Below are 16903 nucleotides of genomic sequence, written 5' to 3' on the forward strand. Positions count from 1 at the left end.
CCTTATATTTTTTAAGTAAAGCCAAAACTCTCATGCACGAATGACGATAAACACTGGAAAGACCATGGAAGTTAGGATAGATCATGATAGGACAGCAGCATTGAATTTGAATTTAATTAGTAGTTGGTAGGTGTTTTATGCCAATTTGTTTTATGTTAAAAACCATGTTATATTTATTTATGTTTCGAACTGAATATGTAAGTCAATGCCTTTATTTTAAAAGTATTTATATGAATTTCTGCCTATGTGATTAAAGCATGCTAGGGTAACGTCACTAATTAACCTAAAAAAATTAGGGGCATTACCAATAATGTTTTGTTTTAAACGGTTGAAAATAGTAAAATATCAAGATTATTCCTAAAGTAAATTAGTTTGAGATAGAATTAAAAACCTAGCTTAACATTACTTTCATTCATTAATATAAATATAATAATTCATAATAACGAACTTAAAATAAAAATTGACTATGAGAAAACTCTATGGATAGTTTTATATAGATTAAGGTATTTTAGTTGATTGAAAGGAAATATCTGTAAGTAAGTAGGAGTTGAGTTGACTTAGAGTTGGATTAGTTTTTTTTAATTATTTTAAAAAGGTGATAATTAACTTTCAAAAATCAATTTAACCAACCTCTAAGGTTTATGAGATTAATCTAATTTGTCTGAGTAATAGTGTAACGCCCCTAATTTTCTTACCTAGATCAGACACGTCATTACATGCATGCCTTTAATAACATATGCGAAAATCTAAATAAAAATTTTAAACGAAGCCATGAACTTACATGTTTAATTTAAAACAATAAATAAAAATAATGTCGTCGTCGGTAACATAGATTTTTTTGTACAAAAATCAAGAGCTACCTATGGAACTATTAATTGAAAACAATGCATACTACCGTCCTATCTCAGCTTCCATGACCATTCCAGCATTCATCGTTATCCGTGCATGGACGCTTTATCTTTACATGAAAAATAAGACTAGCATGTAGCTCGAGTATTTTAGTAAATACTCAGTAAGTAATCTCATTGTTGGAGTCAGGTAATGCAAACATACACATACATGATGGAACCTATCTTTTAAAACAACGTATCATGAGCTTGAGTTCTGCCCAGTTTAGGTAGGGTTGGATGTGTGGTACTTCCCCATACACGGCCCACGCACGCACACATGGACATAGCAGGCAGACTCGTATACGTACCCCTGGGTCTGGCTTCATCGAACTAAACACGCTAATGCGTCGCCGGACACCACAGAGTGAAAGGCTCACATGATATGATGATGAACAAAAATATCGAAGGTATGCGTCTGTACTAACATAACATAACGAGGAAATATCCTAATGCACATGACATTGATAAATGCATAATAGCTTAAAATCATAGCATATAATAAGAATCATTTCGTTTTTCCTTTCATTCATGTCATAGTACACATATGAATCACGTATGAATAGTACTTATCACGACTTATATCACACACATTCATAACATGGCTTCACATGGCATTACATATCATGACGTAGCATGGCATCACACACATTCATAACATGGCCTCATAGGTCATCACATAACATACTTAAAATAGCATAACATTCCTAATTGTGTGCATGTAAGGGCCACAGGGCAAGCATGCTTCATCATACAATCCTTCCAACCAACAAATGTAGAGTCACTCACTTGTTTAGCCCAGATTCCCTTGTTGAACGATGAAAGTTCCACATTTGCTAATTTAGGGAATGATCGTTGGTTTATAACAAGGAATACTCTATCCATTGGTGTGAGGCCTTTTGGGGAAACCCAAAGCAAAGTCACGAGAGCTTATGCTCAAAGTGGACAATATCATACCATTGTGGAGAGTCGTGTTCGTCTAACCTCCCTAACTATTTTATAGGTGTTCTTAGGACATAGTATTAAACTTAGTTTAGCTAAACATATTGATTACTCCTAGTTTTAGCTAAAAAAAATATATTAAATTTGAGCAAATAGGAGTCCTACGGACTTAAAATGGCCTCAATACTGTCAAAAACAACTTTTTAAGGGTCGAAAATGTTGGAAATGATTGGCGTTTAGATTTTAAACACTTTTTTTTACTGTTTTATACACTCCTTTTCTTCGACATTCTATTCTAAATCATCAAGGTTGATCATTCCCCAAGAGAATTTCGAAAAACATAATTCGGGACTTTTGAAGCACGTGCTAAAAATACTGAGTAACGTTGATGTTTTTCGAAATTTTCTTGGTGAATGATCAACCTTGATGACTTAGAATAGAATGTCGAAAATTAGGGTTTCGATTTTAAACACTTTTTTTTACTGTTTTATACACTCCTTTTTTGTTCGATCAATTCTAAATCATCAAGCTTGATCATTCCCCAAGAAAATTACGAAAAACATCAACTGTTACTCAATTTTTTTAGCACGTGCTTGAAACGTTCTGGATTAGGGTATCTTTAAGCACTTTTTTACTATTTTATAACTCCTTTTCTTCGACATTCTATTCTAAATCATCAAGCTTGATCATTCCTCCTAAGGAAACCTTCGAAAAACATCGATCGTTACTCAGTTTTTTTTAGCACGTGCTTCTAACATTTTAACTAGAGAGAGTAGGGGCCTCTCATGGTCGAGGCTTCTCCCGTCGATCTTCATCCTCGTCAAAGCTTTTCTACTAATAAGCTGACATTTTAGTGACAAATGGAGGCTGAATCGGACCCAAAGTACTTCTCCCTTTCTCCTCAAAACTTTTTTTTGACTTCTCCCTCACCCAACAAAATTGTGATATGTTTACAAATAATCCCTCCCATTTTTCAGTTGTTTTAGAATATTTCAACTATTTCTAGAATTGTTTTTATATCTAATATGTCGGTTTCTTCTAAAACTAGTTTTTACCTTGTTTGCATTGTAAAATCCTGTATTCCTATTCAAATTAGAATTCTAAACTCTCTACGCCCTCTGGGATAAGATATTTTTCGAAACAAGCAAATCATAATGGTAAGATATTTTCCGAAACAAGCAAATCATAATGATTGCTGGTTTTATTATTTTCATTCGTTTTTTGCTATATTGCAATGGATTCAGCAAAACTCTTCTTATAAGAATAGCCTTTTTCTTGATAGCTTTGATTAATTTAGTACTTATTCTTATGAACTAATGAAATACGTATGATTTTATTTTCCTTTATTAAGATCTTTCTAGTTTGCTACCCATATTTTCTAAGTTAATTCCAATGATAGTTTATTTTGAATTAAATTATAAAGGGAGACTTTGTCCTTAATATTTCTTTTTATAAACGGTGTATTTTATATAACAGATTTTGAAATTTTAATGGTGTATTCCATAAATCTTATTGCTGTATTTTTAAAATTATTTATTAATACTTTCCATTTGTAATTTTTCCATTGTAAGGAACCTCCACAAACAGCGTGATACTAAATTCATGGTCTTCTGGTCTTCTCCTCCTTCAAAGCAAAAGCAATGTCAATTATGTAAGAGGACTTTATTATAGTATAAAAATAGAATCGTTAAGTATTAATTCTCCTAAATTTTAAAAATACAATTATTGAAAACATGCCCAACATCATGGCATGTTGTAAATCGAATTTTGAAAGTTAAAATAAAAATGATAGGAAGAATGGTTTGAAACATTTGTCGGCATTAAAAGATTATTCAATCAGTCGACGGAGTGGTCTCAGGTGGCGCTGGTTTAGCACAGATGGGAGGGTTTTGCTTTCCAGAAACGGTCGGTTTCACATTTGCACACTCAGACACAGCTGGCCCTTCTTTACCACTATAAGTGAGGTCAATATCAGCAATTTCCACCCCCTCACATGGATTACTTTTACTGCAAACGAGTTTGACTGCAACCGGAGTAGAAGATGTACCCCTGATATTCTTGAAACTAACTTTGCTAATCTTAATGGCGGATGGAACCTGGATGTTCAAAATAAACATTAAACATTAATTAATACTTGTTCAAAAGAAAATAAGTTGGAAACCAACGAGGTTCGAATTTAATACACACCTTTCGGTTGCACTGATTCCATGGACAATATTCTTGATCTATGATGATAGGGTTGGCAACATTTTCCATTTCAATATCTTCAAAATGCATGTCAGAGGCTGGGTATGAGACGGCAGAATCTGGCCATGATTTGATCCTGACACCATTTGTAGTACCGATTAATTTGCATTTCTTCACTGTAACTCCTACTACTTCTTTTTCAGTTTTGTACTTGCCCAAGCTGCCTATGCTAATGCCATGTCCCGGTCCGCAAGTAACATCACTAATGGTTATTTTTCTGTTAGTGTATCCTACAGATATACAATCATCTCCCGTTGCAATTGCGGTATTGAGAATGTAAACGTCTTCTGAATCGCCCAAGTGAATTCCATCGGTGTTGGGACTATTGTGTGGTGCAGTAATTTTCAGGTGATCGAAGGTAAGATTCTTGCCGGCCAAAACATTGATATGAAAATTCTTGCTATCCAACGAAGTTATGTCCTTCACTATCGAATTTGTGATGAAATTGAACTTCAAATTCTGCCCATTTTAAACAAACAAAGAAAAAACACTCCCATGTTAAAGCATATAATGCTAACCCAGATTATAAGTTTTTTTTATAATTAAAGTAGTACGAGAATTTACCATGGGAAGCTTTTTGCATTCTTTCTTCAGGTGGCAATCATTCTTTTCCCAACCAGCTTTTCCTTGGCCATCGAAAACTCCAGTACCAGACAATGTCAAATGATCGACGTATTCCATAACAAGCAACCCATCTCCTTCCGTGTCGGTAGGAGAAGCTTGTAATGTTCCTTCAACTAGAAGCTCAATAGCACTTTTACATGGACCTTTGAGCCTGGATTCTCCTAATTGATAAGTTCCTTTTGGAACCAATACTTTACTTGGAGTAGCCGAAGCACATGCTTCCTTCCATGCATCTGCTAAAGCCTGTGAATTCAACCATTTCATTTGAGAAAAATATTTTGTACAAAATGAAATTTTCGTTTATCAACTTAAACAAATGTACACGTACTTTAGTAGCATCAGCATTAGGTTTGGCACCAAATGTCGTAATATCAAAAACACCGCTAGTAGCATCAACGGTAGCATTAGACACCAACAATAGCAACAGTGGTATTAATGCCATAAACTTTGATATCAATCCCATCCTTTCTAGTTCACCTGTCTCTTCTACCTTACCTTATTTTCTTTTCTTTTGGTACAAATTCTCAAACTTCTTAGGAATAAGAATTGATTTGAATGCATTCACCAACTCAAACCCTCTTTATATACAAACACAAAAATAACCAATTCAAACTAGCTAAATTTGTTAAAAGATAATTACGTGGTTTAAGGCAGGCCCTATAATTAGTTTTACCTTAAAGGAGGGAGGACTGGTTTGGTTTGGTTGAACATAACTCCTTCATTAAATTTATATATTAGATAAATGTACATCCTACAATTTTCAACAAAAGAACACGATAAAAATTATCCTCAAAGAGTTTATCAAAATTTTAATATATACATTTATATATATTACTTTTCAAACTCTATAGTATTACTCTCTACTTTTCTTACTTTTATTCCTATCTCACAAGTTCTCCTCTTTTTCTCCCGAGAAATATATCGATGAGAATAAATATTTTTGATTTTATTGTTTTTAGCGTGTATCAAAAATATATTAAAACGATGTGATGGAAAAAAAATTTCTTTAGTCATTTTTCAGCAATATTGGTCGGTCGAGGCCCGTTCATGCCCAATTGGTTAGTCGGGCTTGTCCATTTCCAATCCTAATGGACAAACCCTCGATCCAATTTTCTCTCAATTCTTCACATGTCTTGTTACGTGATTGATACATTCTATTGGGCGCACTTGCCGTATATTTTTCAGAATCAGCTCTAGAAAATTTGTAATCTATTTTTTAGAATCCGCTCTAGAATCAATATAAATGTATAGAATTTTATCTGTTGTTTTCTCAATTATTCTGGATGAATGGAGTTGTAGGGTTGCTTGTGATACGTCATGCGGAGTACACTTGGATTGATCAAGATCCCCTTCAGCTGTGATTTTTTTGGATCTTTATGCGGTCTCTTGCAGAAAATAGGTTGTAGCGTTTGGGCACGGTTCCCTCTACCTCCTTAGGCTGTTCTTGTTCCTTTTGTCAATGAATTCCTTTAAAGTTTCTTTTCTAAAGGAAACAAGAAGAGAAACAAAATTGAGCCCAATGGTGTTATCCTCGAAGATATTATTTAACTTTCTGGGATGATAACCCACCGTGAATTATGAAGTTAGTGGATATCATGTAAGGGGTATGGAATGAAATGATGAAAAAAATTTAGAATTTCAGGCTATTTCGAGGTTGAACGACGCATCAGTGCACAGGCTTCACGCGCACGTGGAGGTGCGAGTAACCAAGGAGTGGGACATGTGGGCAACGAGTGTAGTACGCATGTGGGTGGTGGAGGCTTATTTCAAGTTTCAGCTCGTTCTGTTCAACTCCTTTTGACCTGTTTTATCAATATTAGCTTATACTAACCTTGAAAATCATTAGATATAGGTCAAATTAAGAGAATTTGTGACGAAATTACCATATTATGAACAATTATGAAAGCAAAGGAATTGACGATTCATGTAAGTAGTATCTCGAAGCTCCTAAACAAGCATGTTACCATGGGATTAAGAGCTAGAAACGTTGAATGTATGTAAATGGCACGAGTTAAATAATAATAATAATAATAATAATAATAATCATGAATCCATGCCTAAAATGTGAGCATATTAGAGAATCGTGATTAGTAAGTATGATGTACGACTCTAGTTTATGCTTATGAACTATTTACGATATGGAGATGTGAATGAGTATTCTTAGTCTACTAATCCCGGCAAAACCCGTAACCAATGCGATGTGTGCCAAGTTGGGAACAATAAATATTTATGACCAGAGAATTTAGTGGACAAACCGTATTTGACCGAGAGTGAGCCTTACGTACGAGTCTAAAATTTGTAGTGAACATAAATAGAGCCAACAAATAAAACTTAAGGTTGCTAGAACACCTTAATATCAACGGGGAGGTCCTAGTAGATGAGACTAGGAGCCAAGGTAATGGTTGGATGGAGGACTCTATCCACACCAAAAGCCTAAGAATAACCCATTGGGAATAAAACTTAAAATATTTCCAAAAAATAATAAAATTTGTTAATGATAAGTTAGCTAGTTGAGGAGTAAATTAATTACTCGTCAAAATTATTTTTAATTTTTGTTTTTAGATAAATGTGAAGTAATGTGATCCAGATGACTGTGTAGTCGAGTTGGAGACTTAGGGATCCTACCTAGACCGGTAATTTGTGTCAATAGTAAGAACAGTGAATCAAACTTTCGAGTAAGGCCGATATTGTATTAAATTTATATTTAACATATCATTTAATTTTTAAAAATTTAATTTTGTCAGAGATTTACTAAACACAAATGGAAAGTTCAAATATTTATAAGCTAGATCTATTTAACTTTTTTTTTTTTTTCTTAGAATCTAAAAATAAACTAGACAAACAAAATTTTGAGATTAATTTCCATATATTCAAGGAAATGCATGAGTTTAAAGTATATTTTCTTACATTTAAAAATATTTTAAAGAGTTTCAAAGGTCAATCCAAACAAGCTTCGAGAATAATTAGTTGGTTTCTTCATATGTATAGATGCACATTACTCCATACGAAGCTGAGTTACTACCTTACAAAGAGTAGCCAATTTTATAGAATTAGTACCATTTTTGTATCCAAGTTTTCTTTTATTCAACATAGATATTAGACATGTATGGTTTAACTACTATATGGATCCCCTTTGACATTTGATCATTTTAATATCTCTACGTTCTAAATGTTCGTTGTTTTTTGTTCTTGCATTTTTAAATTTGATTCATTTTGGTCTATATACTTTTTAAACACGACTACTTGACTTTCTGTTTGCAAAATTTTAACCTACAATTTATACATAATGGAATCCATTTAATACATGTAGACTATATTTTAGGAAGGATGAGAGGAAAATGAAAATGAAGAGATTAAGATGAGCCTTGGGACAAAAATAGACCTATTGAAAAGGAATAGACGAAAGTAGTTTAAATCTATTAAAAATAAAATAATCCAAGTTATCCTTCTCACTTAAAAGAACTTTTAGACGTTTGTAATAAGTTTATTATGGTAGGCGATGCATTAGAGCATTTCATATGTTACTATTCCCATGTTCCAACGTTATCCAACGGCTATTAAATTCATGTCTAATCAGATTAATCTAACACGTTAAGAATATATTTTTCGTAGAGTTAGCAAAACTTTATAAGTAATAATTTTTGACGCACTATTTGATCGAAATAGATGGGAAAGGATAGTTTCATTAATATATCAACTGGTTCAATCTACAGTGTATCTCCAAGAAAACAGGAATGACGGATAAACATTATAGATCAACTAGTTCCAACGTGCATAAACTTGGTGTTTAATCTGAAGAAATGTCATGAGAATTTATGTCTTAAAATCTCGTAATTAATAATTTGATTTAAAAAAATTTATTTAGAGTTTAAAGAGTATCCATCCTATGAAAAATTGAAAGTTATTAGTGTCACGTCGTGGACCTCTGGAAAGATCATGTTTAAGTAGTAATATAAATGGTTTATAAAATATGGATAAAGTTGGGTGCTTTATTCTGATAACATTGTTGTTATGAGCCACGATTGTTACAAATGATTTGATCCAAGTCTTTCAAGTGAAAATATGAGTAGAGATACCTCGTAGAATGAGTTTGTGTAGGACTAAACCAAAATAATTTATCCATTTTTCTTTCTAATAAATTTTTTACTTGAGAAGATTAATATTTTACCGTATGATCATATGCAACTCGATCTTAATTCTAAGTGAGTTACGAACTCTACTTATTAGGGTTTATCATTTGATTTGCAAGGTTTGAACAACTTTCCTAACCAATTCAATATGTCTTCCATTTTAGAGACTAACCAAACAGAGAGTTGAGGACATGTCTTATGAGATGTAATTCAGTTATTTTAATATCAAGTAAGTAAAAGAGTAGTTTTCTAAGTGATGACATGAGAACTTGAATAAAAGGTCCCTACCCTCTTATCATGGTTGGATCATAAACAATTGTTCTTTCAAGAATTTGTTGTAATTAACGACTTAAATATAGTTACAAGGGCAAAACAAACGTTTGACCTAACCATAATTACGATAAGCTCTTAAAGGATCTAGTAATAATTTCATCTATGTAACAACTTGTCGTGCAGCGTATAGGAGTGCAACTCTAAATTTATCGTGGAATGGCGTATAATTAGTGAATGATCATTAAATGAAGAATTTAAATAAGTGACATGTAGGTTCATAAACATATTAAATATAAAAGAAAAATGGTTTATTTATTACAGAGTTCAAATTAATATTTAATACGTGGTCTATATCAACTCACAAAAAAAATTATATTATAATACATTAATAAAATAATTAATGTATTTTAAATACATTAAAATAATTATTGTTGAAGTAATGTTGTCACATGGTAAGCATTTTAATTTCATATTTGTAATATGTTATTTGCAAACTTGATGGTTTAAGTATATTGGAAGCATTAAATTTAAGATTTTATATTTATTTTAACTCAGAATGTCATATAAATTTTATCATGAAAAATCCGTCATAGAAAGTTTTATACCCCTGAATTCTCGACATTGCATTAATCGATTTAGGAAAAGTCCATAAGTATATTCAACTATCCATACAAAACTAACATTCACATTCACGGTTTTATCTTCCTAATGAGTTTACATTTTTCATGTTTCAAGCAGCTTAAAATTAAATTTAATTTGTTTTCAATGGATTTAGACTTTGAGATAATGTAATGGTTTGGAATTAAAATATATATATTTAAATCTGGTCCCATATCTCGCGATTTCCAGCGAGGCATTATTTTTGCAAAAGTAACCAACACAACCCTCCCTTAAATTCACATCTCTCATCCCTTATAAACACATCCAAATCCACACATTTACGGACCTGGGCAGGTAAGGGAGACAAATCTTGGATTTTAGGTTGTCGTATCTCTCTCGGGCCTCTGCTATAGGTGAACCACACTTCTACAACGCCCACGACCCAATACAAGCAGTCCATCCCGGAACGTATCAGCCCAGTGTGACTCAACCCAACCCATACAGCCCGCAGTTAACTTGAATAATGACCCGCCTCATTCCCGCGTGGACGCAGCTTGGCGGCGCAGTGGACTTGGCTTCTCAGCTAGACAGCTCGTTTAAAAATTATATACCATTTCCTAAGTTTTGGACCTTCGTAAAACCATTTTTACCTTATTTAAGGCATTTGAGACCCGTAAGACTCCTATCCATCCAAATTTAGTTAGGTGTAAGACTTATGTTAGAAATAATCATCATGTTTAGTTAGGCTAAGAGGTTTATATGCGGTAAGCATGTTATATGAATTGATATAGGTGAGAATTAAGCATTGGAATATAGTTTTCGAAGCGGCTGTCGAGTAATTAGTAACTTCGGTCAAGGCCAATCTTTTAGTGGTCTTACGGTTGGAGTAAGCTAATTGGTTGATGTATGATGGTGCATGCATCATATTAATTATGTGATGCTTATATGCTCTTTGTATTACCATGTATGCATGTGATATCCAATACACTATATTATGAATGAAATGAAATGTCATGTATGAAATTTTATGTCTTACCATATAAGTTACGTGATGGATTACGTGATATATACCATGTACATGATCCATATATGAAATATGTTATGGGGGGAAAGAGAAACGAAATGAAACAACTATTATGTTAGGAATGAAAATCATGGGACCTCATGCATGTATGTATGTCATGTACATCGGGATACTTCCCCGTAATGTTATGCTAGTACGGATGCGTACCTTCGATATTTATGTTTGTCATGATATCATGTGGGTCTTTCCTTTTCTGAGGCATCCAGTGACGTGTAATATTTTGTCCCAACCAAGTCAGGCCCAAGGGGTACGTGTACGAGCCCGCCTAGTGGGTCCATGAGCGTGTACGTGGGCCGTGAGTGAAAAAGTACCATGCATCAAACCCTATCCGAAACTAGAAAGAGCCTAAGGTCATGTTACGGTTTTAAAAGATAGATCTCAATCATGTATTGTGTGTGACTGCTTTACTAACTCCAATAGTGGGTTGACTTACCGAGAATTTCGTAAAATACTCAAGTCACATGTTACCTTATATTTTTTAAGTAAAGCCAAAACTCTCATGCACGAATGACGATAAACACTGGAAAGACCATGGAAGTTAGGATAGATCATGATAGGACAACAACATTGAATTTGAATTTAATTAGTAGTTGGTAGGTGTTTTATGCCAATTTGTTTTATGTTAAAAACCATGTTATATTTATTTATGTTTCGAATTGAATATGTAAGTCAATGCCTTTATTTTAAAAGTATTTATATGAATTTCTGCCTATGTGATTAAAGCATGCTAGGGTAACGTCACTAATTAACCTAAAAAAATTAGGGGCATTACCGATAATGTTTTGTTTTAAACTGTTGAAAATAGTAAAATATCAAGATTATTCCTAAAGTAAATTAGTTTGAGATAGAATTAAAAACCTAGCTTAACATTACTTTCATTCATTAATATAAATATAATAATTCATAATAACGAACTTAAAATAAAAATTGACTATGAGGAAACTCTATGGATAGTTTTATATAGATTAAGGTATTTTAGTTGATTGAAAGGAAATATCTGTAAGTAGGAGTTGAGTTGACTTAGAGTTGGATTAGTTTTTTTTAATTATTTTAAAAACTTGATAATTAACTTTCAAAAATCAATTTAACCAACCTGTAAGGTTTATGAGATTAATCTAATTTGTCTGAGTAATAGTGTAACGCCCCTAATTTTCTTACCTAGATCAGACACGTCATTACATGCATGCCTTTAATAACATATGCGAAAATCTAAATAAAAATTTTAAACGAAGCCATGAACTTACATGTTTAATTTAAAACAATAAATAAAAATAATGTCGTCGTCGGTAACATAGATTTTTTTGTACAAAAATCAAAAGCTACCTATGGAACTATTAATTGAAAACAATGCATACTACCGTCCTATCTCAGCTTCCATGACCATTCCAGCATCCATCGTTATCCGTGCATGGACGCTTTATCTTTACATGAAAAATAAGGCTAGCATGTAGCTCGAGTATTTTAGTAAATACTCAGTAAGTAATCTCATTGTTGGAGTCAGGTAATGCAAACATACACATACATGATGGAACCTATCTTTTAAAACAACGTATCATGAGCTTGAGTTCTGCCCAGTTTAGGTAGGGTTGGATGTGTGGTACTTCCCCATACACGGCCCACGCACGCACACATGGACATAGCAGGCAGACTCGTATACGTACCCCTGGGTCTGGCTTCATCGAACTAAACACGCTAATGCGTCGCCGGACACCACAGAGTGAAAGGCTCACATGATATGATGATGAACAAAAATATCGAAGGTATGCGTCTGTACTAACATAACATAACGAGGAAATATCCTAATGCACATGACATTGATAAATGCATAATAGCTTAAAATCATAGCATATAATAAGAATCATTTCGTTTTTCCTTTCATTCATGTCATAGTACACATATGAATCACGTATGAATAGTACTTATCACGACTTATATCACACACATTCATAACATGGCTTCACATGGCATTACATATCATGACGTAGCATGGCATCACACACATTCATAACATGGCCTCATAGGTCATCACATAACATACTTAAAATAGCATAACATTCCTAATTGTGTGCATGTAAGGGCCACAGGGCAAGCATGCTTCATCATACAATCCTTCCAACCAACAAATGTAGAGTCACTCACTTGTTTAGCCCAGATTCCCTTGTTGAACGATGAAAGTTCCACATTTGCTAATTTAGGGAATGATCGTTGGTTTATAACAAGGAATACTCTATCCATTGGTGTGAGGCCTTTTGGGGAAACCCAAAGCAAAGTCACGAGAGCTTATGCTCAAAGTGGACAATATCATACCATTGTGGAGAGTCGTGTTCGTCTAACCTCCCTAACTATTTTATAGGTGTTCTTAGGACATAGTATTAAACTTAGTTTAGCTAAACATATTGATTACTCCTAGTTTTAGCTAAAAAAAATATATTAAATTTGAGCAAATAGGAGTCCTACGGACTTAAAATGGCCTCAATAATGTCAAAAACAACTTTTTAAGGGTCGAAAATGTTGGAAATGATTGGCGTTTAGATTTTAAACACTTTTTTTTACTGTTTTATACACTCCTTTTCTTCGACATTCTATTCTAAATCATCAAGGTTGATCATTCCCCAAGAGAATTTCGAAAAACATAATTCGGGACTTTTGAAGCACGTGCTAAAAATACTGAGTAACGTTGATGTTTTTCGAAATTTTCTTGGTGAATGATCAACCTTGATGACTTAGAATAGAATGTCGAAAATTAGGGTTTCGATTTTAAACACTTTTTTTTACTGTTTTATACACTCCTTTTTTGTTCGATCAATTCTAAATCATCAAGCTTGATCATTCCCCAAGAAAATTACGAAAAACATCAACTGTTACTCAATTTTTTTAGCACGTGCTTGAAACGTTCTGGATTAGGGTATCTTTAAGCATTTTTTTACTATTTTATAACTCCTTTTCTTCGACATTCTATTCTAAATCATCAAGCTTGATTATTCCTCCTAAGGAAACCTTCGAAAAACATCGATCGTTACTCAGTTTTTTTTAGCACGTGCTTCTAACATTTTAACTAGAGAGAGTAGGGGCCTCTCATGGTCGAGGCTTCTCCCGTCGATCTTCATCCTCGTCAAAGCTTTTCTACTAATAAGCTGACATTTTAGTGACAAATGGAGGCTGAATCGGACCCAAAGTACTTCTCCCTTTCTCCTCAAAACTTTTTTTTGACTTCTCCCTCACCCAACAAAATTGTGATATGTTTACAAATAATCCCTCCCATTTTTCAGTTGTTTTAGAATATTTCAACTATTTCTAGAATTGTTTTTATATCTAATATGTCGGTTTCTTCTAAAACTAGTTTTTACCTTGTTTGCATTGTAAAATCCTGTATTCCTATTTAAATTAGAATTCTAAACTCTCTACGCCCTCTGGGATAAGATATTTTTCGAAACAAGCAAATCATAATGGTAAGATATTTTCCGAAACAAGCAAATCATAATGATTGCTGGTTTTATTATTTTCATTCGTTTTTTGCTATATTGCAATGGATTCAGCAAAACTCTTCTTATAAGAATAGCCTTTTTCTTGATAGCTTTGATTAATTTAGTACTTATTCTTATGAACTAATGAAATACCTATGATTTTATTTTCCTTTATTAAGATCTTTCTAGTTTGCTACCCATATTTTCTAAGTTAATTCCAATGATAGTTTATTTTGAATTAAATTATAAAGGGAGACTTTGTCCTTAATATTTCTTTTTATAAACGGTATATTTTATATAACAGATTTTGAAATTTTAATGGTGTATTCCATAAATCTTATTGCTGTATTTTTAAAATTATTTATTAATACTTTCCATTTGTAATTTTTCCATTGTAAGGAACCTCCACAAACAGCGTGATACTAAATTCATGGTCTTCTGGTCTTCTCCTCCTTCAAAGCAAAAGCAATGTCAATTATGTAAGAGGACTTTATTATAGTATAAAAATAGAATCGTTAAGTATTAATTCTCCTAAATTTTAAAAATACAATTATTGAAAACATGCCCAACATCATGGCATGTTGTAAATCGAATTTTGAAAGTTAAAATAAAAATGATAGGAAGAATGGTTTGAAACATTTGTCGGCATTAAAAGATTATTCAATCAGTCGACGGAGTGGTCTCAGGTGGCGCTGGTTTAGCACAGATGGGAGGGTTTTGCTTTCCAGAAACGGTCGGTTTCACATTTGCACACTCAGACACAGCTGGCCCTTCTTTACCACTATAAGTGAGGTCAATATCAGCAATTTCCACCCCCTCACATGGATTACTTTTACTGCAAACGAGTTTGACTGCAACCGGAGTAGAAGATGTACCCCTGATATTCTTGAAACTAACTTTGCTAATCTTAATGGCGGATGGAACCTGGATGTTCAAAATAAACATTAAACATTAATTAATACTTGTTCAAAAGAAAATAAGTTGGAAACCAACGAGGTTCGAATTTAATACACACCTTTCGGTTGCACTGATTCCATGGACAATATTCTTGATCTATGATGATAGGGTTGGCAACATTTTCCATTTCAATATCTTCAAAATGCATGTCAGAGGCTGGGTATGAGACGGCAGAATCTGGCCATGATTTGATCCTGACACCATTTGTAGTACCGATTAATTTGCATTTCTTCACTGTAACTCCTACTACTTCTTTTTCAGTTTTGTACTTGCCCAAGCTGCCTATGCTAATGCCATGTCCCGGTCCGCAAGTAACATCACTAATGGTTATTTTTCTGTTAGTGTATCCTACAGATATACAATCATCTCCCGTTGCAATTGCGGTATTGAGAATGTAAACGTCTTCTGAATCGCCCAAGTGAATTCCATCGGTGTTGGGACTATTGTGTGGTGCAGTAATTTTCAGGTGATCGAAGGTAAGATTCTTGCCGGCCAAAACATTGATATGAAAATTCTTGCTATCCAACGAAGTTATGTCCTTCACTATCGAATTTGTGATGAAATTGAACTTCAAATTCTGCCCATTTTAAACAAACAAAGAAAAAACACTCCCATGTTAAAGCATATAATGCTAACCCAGATTATAAGTTCTTTTTATAATTAAAGTAGTACGAGAATTTACCATGGGAAGCTTTTTGCATTCTTTCTTCAGGTGGCAATCATTCTTTTCCCAACCAGCTTTTCCTTGGCCATCGAAAACTCCAGTACCAGACAATGTCAAATGATCGACGTATTCCATAACAAGCAACCCATCTCCTTCCGTGTCGGTAGGAGAAGCTTGTAATGTTCCTTCAACTAGAAGCTCAATAGCACTTTTACATGGACCTTTGAGCCTGGATTCTCCTAATTGATAAGTTCCTTTTGGAACCAATACTTTACTTGGAGTAGCCGAAGCACATGCTTCCTTCCATGCATCTGCTAAAGCCTGTGAATTCAACCATTTCATTTGAGAAAAATATTTTGTACAAAATGAAATTTTCGTTTATCAACTTAAACAAATGTACACGTACTTTAGTAGCATCAGCATTAGGTTTGGCACCAAATGTCGTAATATCAAAAACACCGCTAGTAGCATCAACGGTAGCATTAGACACCAACAATAGCAACAGTGGTATTAATGCCATAAACTTTGATATCAATCCCATCCTTTCTAGTTCACCTGTCTCTTCTACCTTACCTTATTTTCTTTTCTTTTGGTACAAATTCTCAAACTTCTTAGGAATAAGAATTGATTTGAATGCATTCACCAACTCAAACCCTCTTTATATACAAACACAAAAATAACCAATTCAAACTAGCTAAATTTGTTAAAAGATAATTACGTGGTTTAAGGCAGGCCCTATAATTAGTTTTACCTTAAAGGAGGGAGGACTGGTTTGGTTTGGTTGAACATAACTCCTTCATTAAATTTATATATTAGATAAATGTACATCCTACAATTTTCAACAAAAGAACACGATAAAAATTATCCTCAAAGAGTTTATCAAAATTTTAATATATACATTTATATATATTAGTTTTCAAACTCTATAGTATTACTCTCTACTTTTCTTACTTTTATTCCTATCTCACAAGTTCTCCTCTTTTTCTCCCGAGAAATATATCGATGAGAATAAATATTTTTGATTTTATTGT

General features: G+C 33.4%; 2 protein-coding genes across 2 annotated transcripts; both read right to left on the bottom strand.

Annotated features, from left to right (window-relative positions):
• Positions 1–3661: 3661 nt before the first annotated feature.
• On the bottom strand, positions 3662–5163 carry LOC147790136 (exopolygalacturonase-like). Its single transcript, XM_087128332.1, has 4 exons — positions 5029–5163; positions 4641–4943; positions 4017–4544; positions 3662–3925 (listed from the first exon to the last, which is right to left on the bottom strand). The coding sequence occupies exons 1-4, from the start codon at positions 5161–5163 to the stop codon at positions 3662–3664; spliced, it is 1230 nt and encodes a 409-aa protein (XP_086984458.1).
• Positions 5164–14911: 9748 nt separating this feature from the next.
• Positions 14912–16413, bottom strand: LOC147790137 (exopolygalacturonase-like). The gene is made up of 4 exons (XM_087128333.1): positions 16279–16413; positions 15891–16193; positions 15267–15794; positions 14912–15175 (listed from the first exon to the last, which is right to left on the bottom strand). The coding sequence occupies exons 1-4, from the start codon at positions 16411–16413 to the stop codon at positions 14912–14914; spliced, it is 1230 nt and encodes a 409-aa protein (XP_086984459.1).
• Positions 16414–16903: the final 490 nt, after the last annotated feature.

This window comes from Cucurbita pepo, chromosome 11, assembly GCF_057944985.1.
Source record: "Cucurbita pepo subsp. pepo isolate OVF chromosome 11, ASM5794498v1, whole genome shotgun sequence".
Classification (NCBI taxonomy): domain Eukaryota; kingdom Viridiplantae; phylum Streptophyta; class Magnoliopsida; order Cucurbitales; family Cucurbitaceae; genus Cucurbita; species Cucurbita pepo.

What these genes read in the sequence shown, in the direction of transcription:
- LOC147790136 (XM_087128332.1), bottom strand. Translation starts at nt 5,163, where the DNA reads ATGGGATTGATATCAAAGTTTATGGCATTAATACCACTGTTGCTATTG. An exon ending in CTAATGCTGATGCTACTAAA is followed by an intron (nt 4,944 to 5,028) that starts GTACGTGTACAT and finishes TTGAATTCACAG; the next exon opens with GCTTTAGCAGATGCATGGAA. An exon ending in GGAATCAGTGCAACCGAAAG is followed by an intron (nt 3,926 to 4,016) that starts GTGTGTATTAAA and finishes TTGAACATCCAG; the next exon opens with GTTCCATCCGCCATTAAGAT.
- LOC147790137 (XM_087128333.1), bottom strand. Translation starts at nt 16,413, where the DNA reads ATGGGATTGATATCAAAGTTTATGGCATTAATACCACTGTTGCTATTG. An exon ending in CTAATGCTGATGCTACTAAA is followed by an intron (nt 16,194 to 16,278) that starts GTACGTGTACAT and finishes TTGAATTCACAG; the next exon opens with GCTTTAGCAGATGCATGGAA. An exon ending in GGAATCAGTGCAACCGAAAG is followed by an intron (nt 15,176 to 15,266) that starts GTGTGTATTAAA and finishes TTGAACATCCAG; the next exon opens with GTTCCATCCGCCATTAAGAT.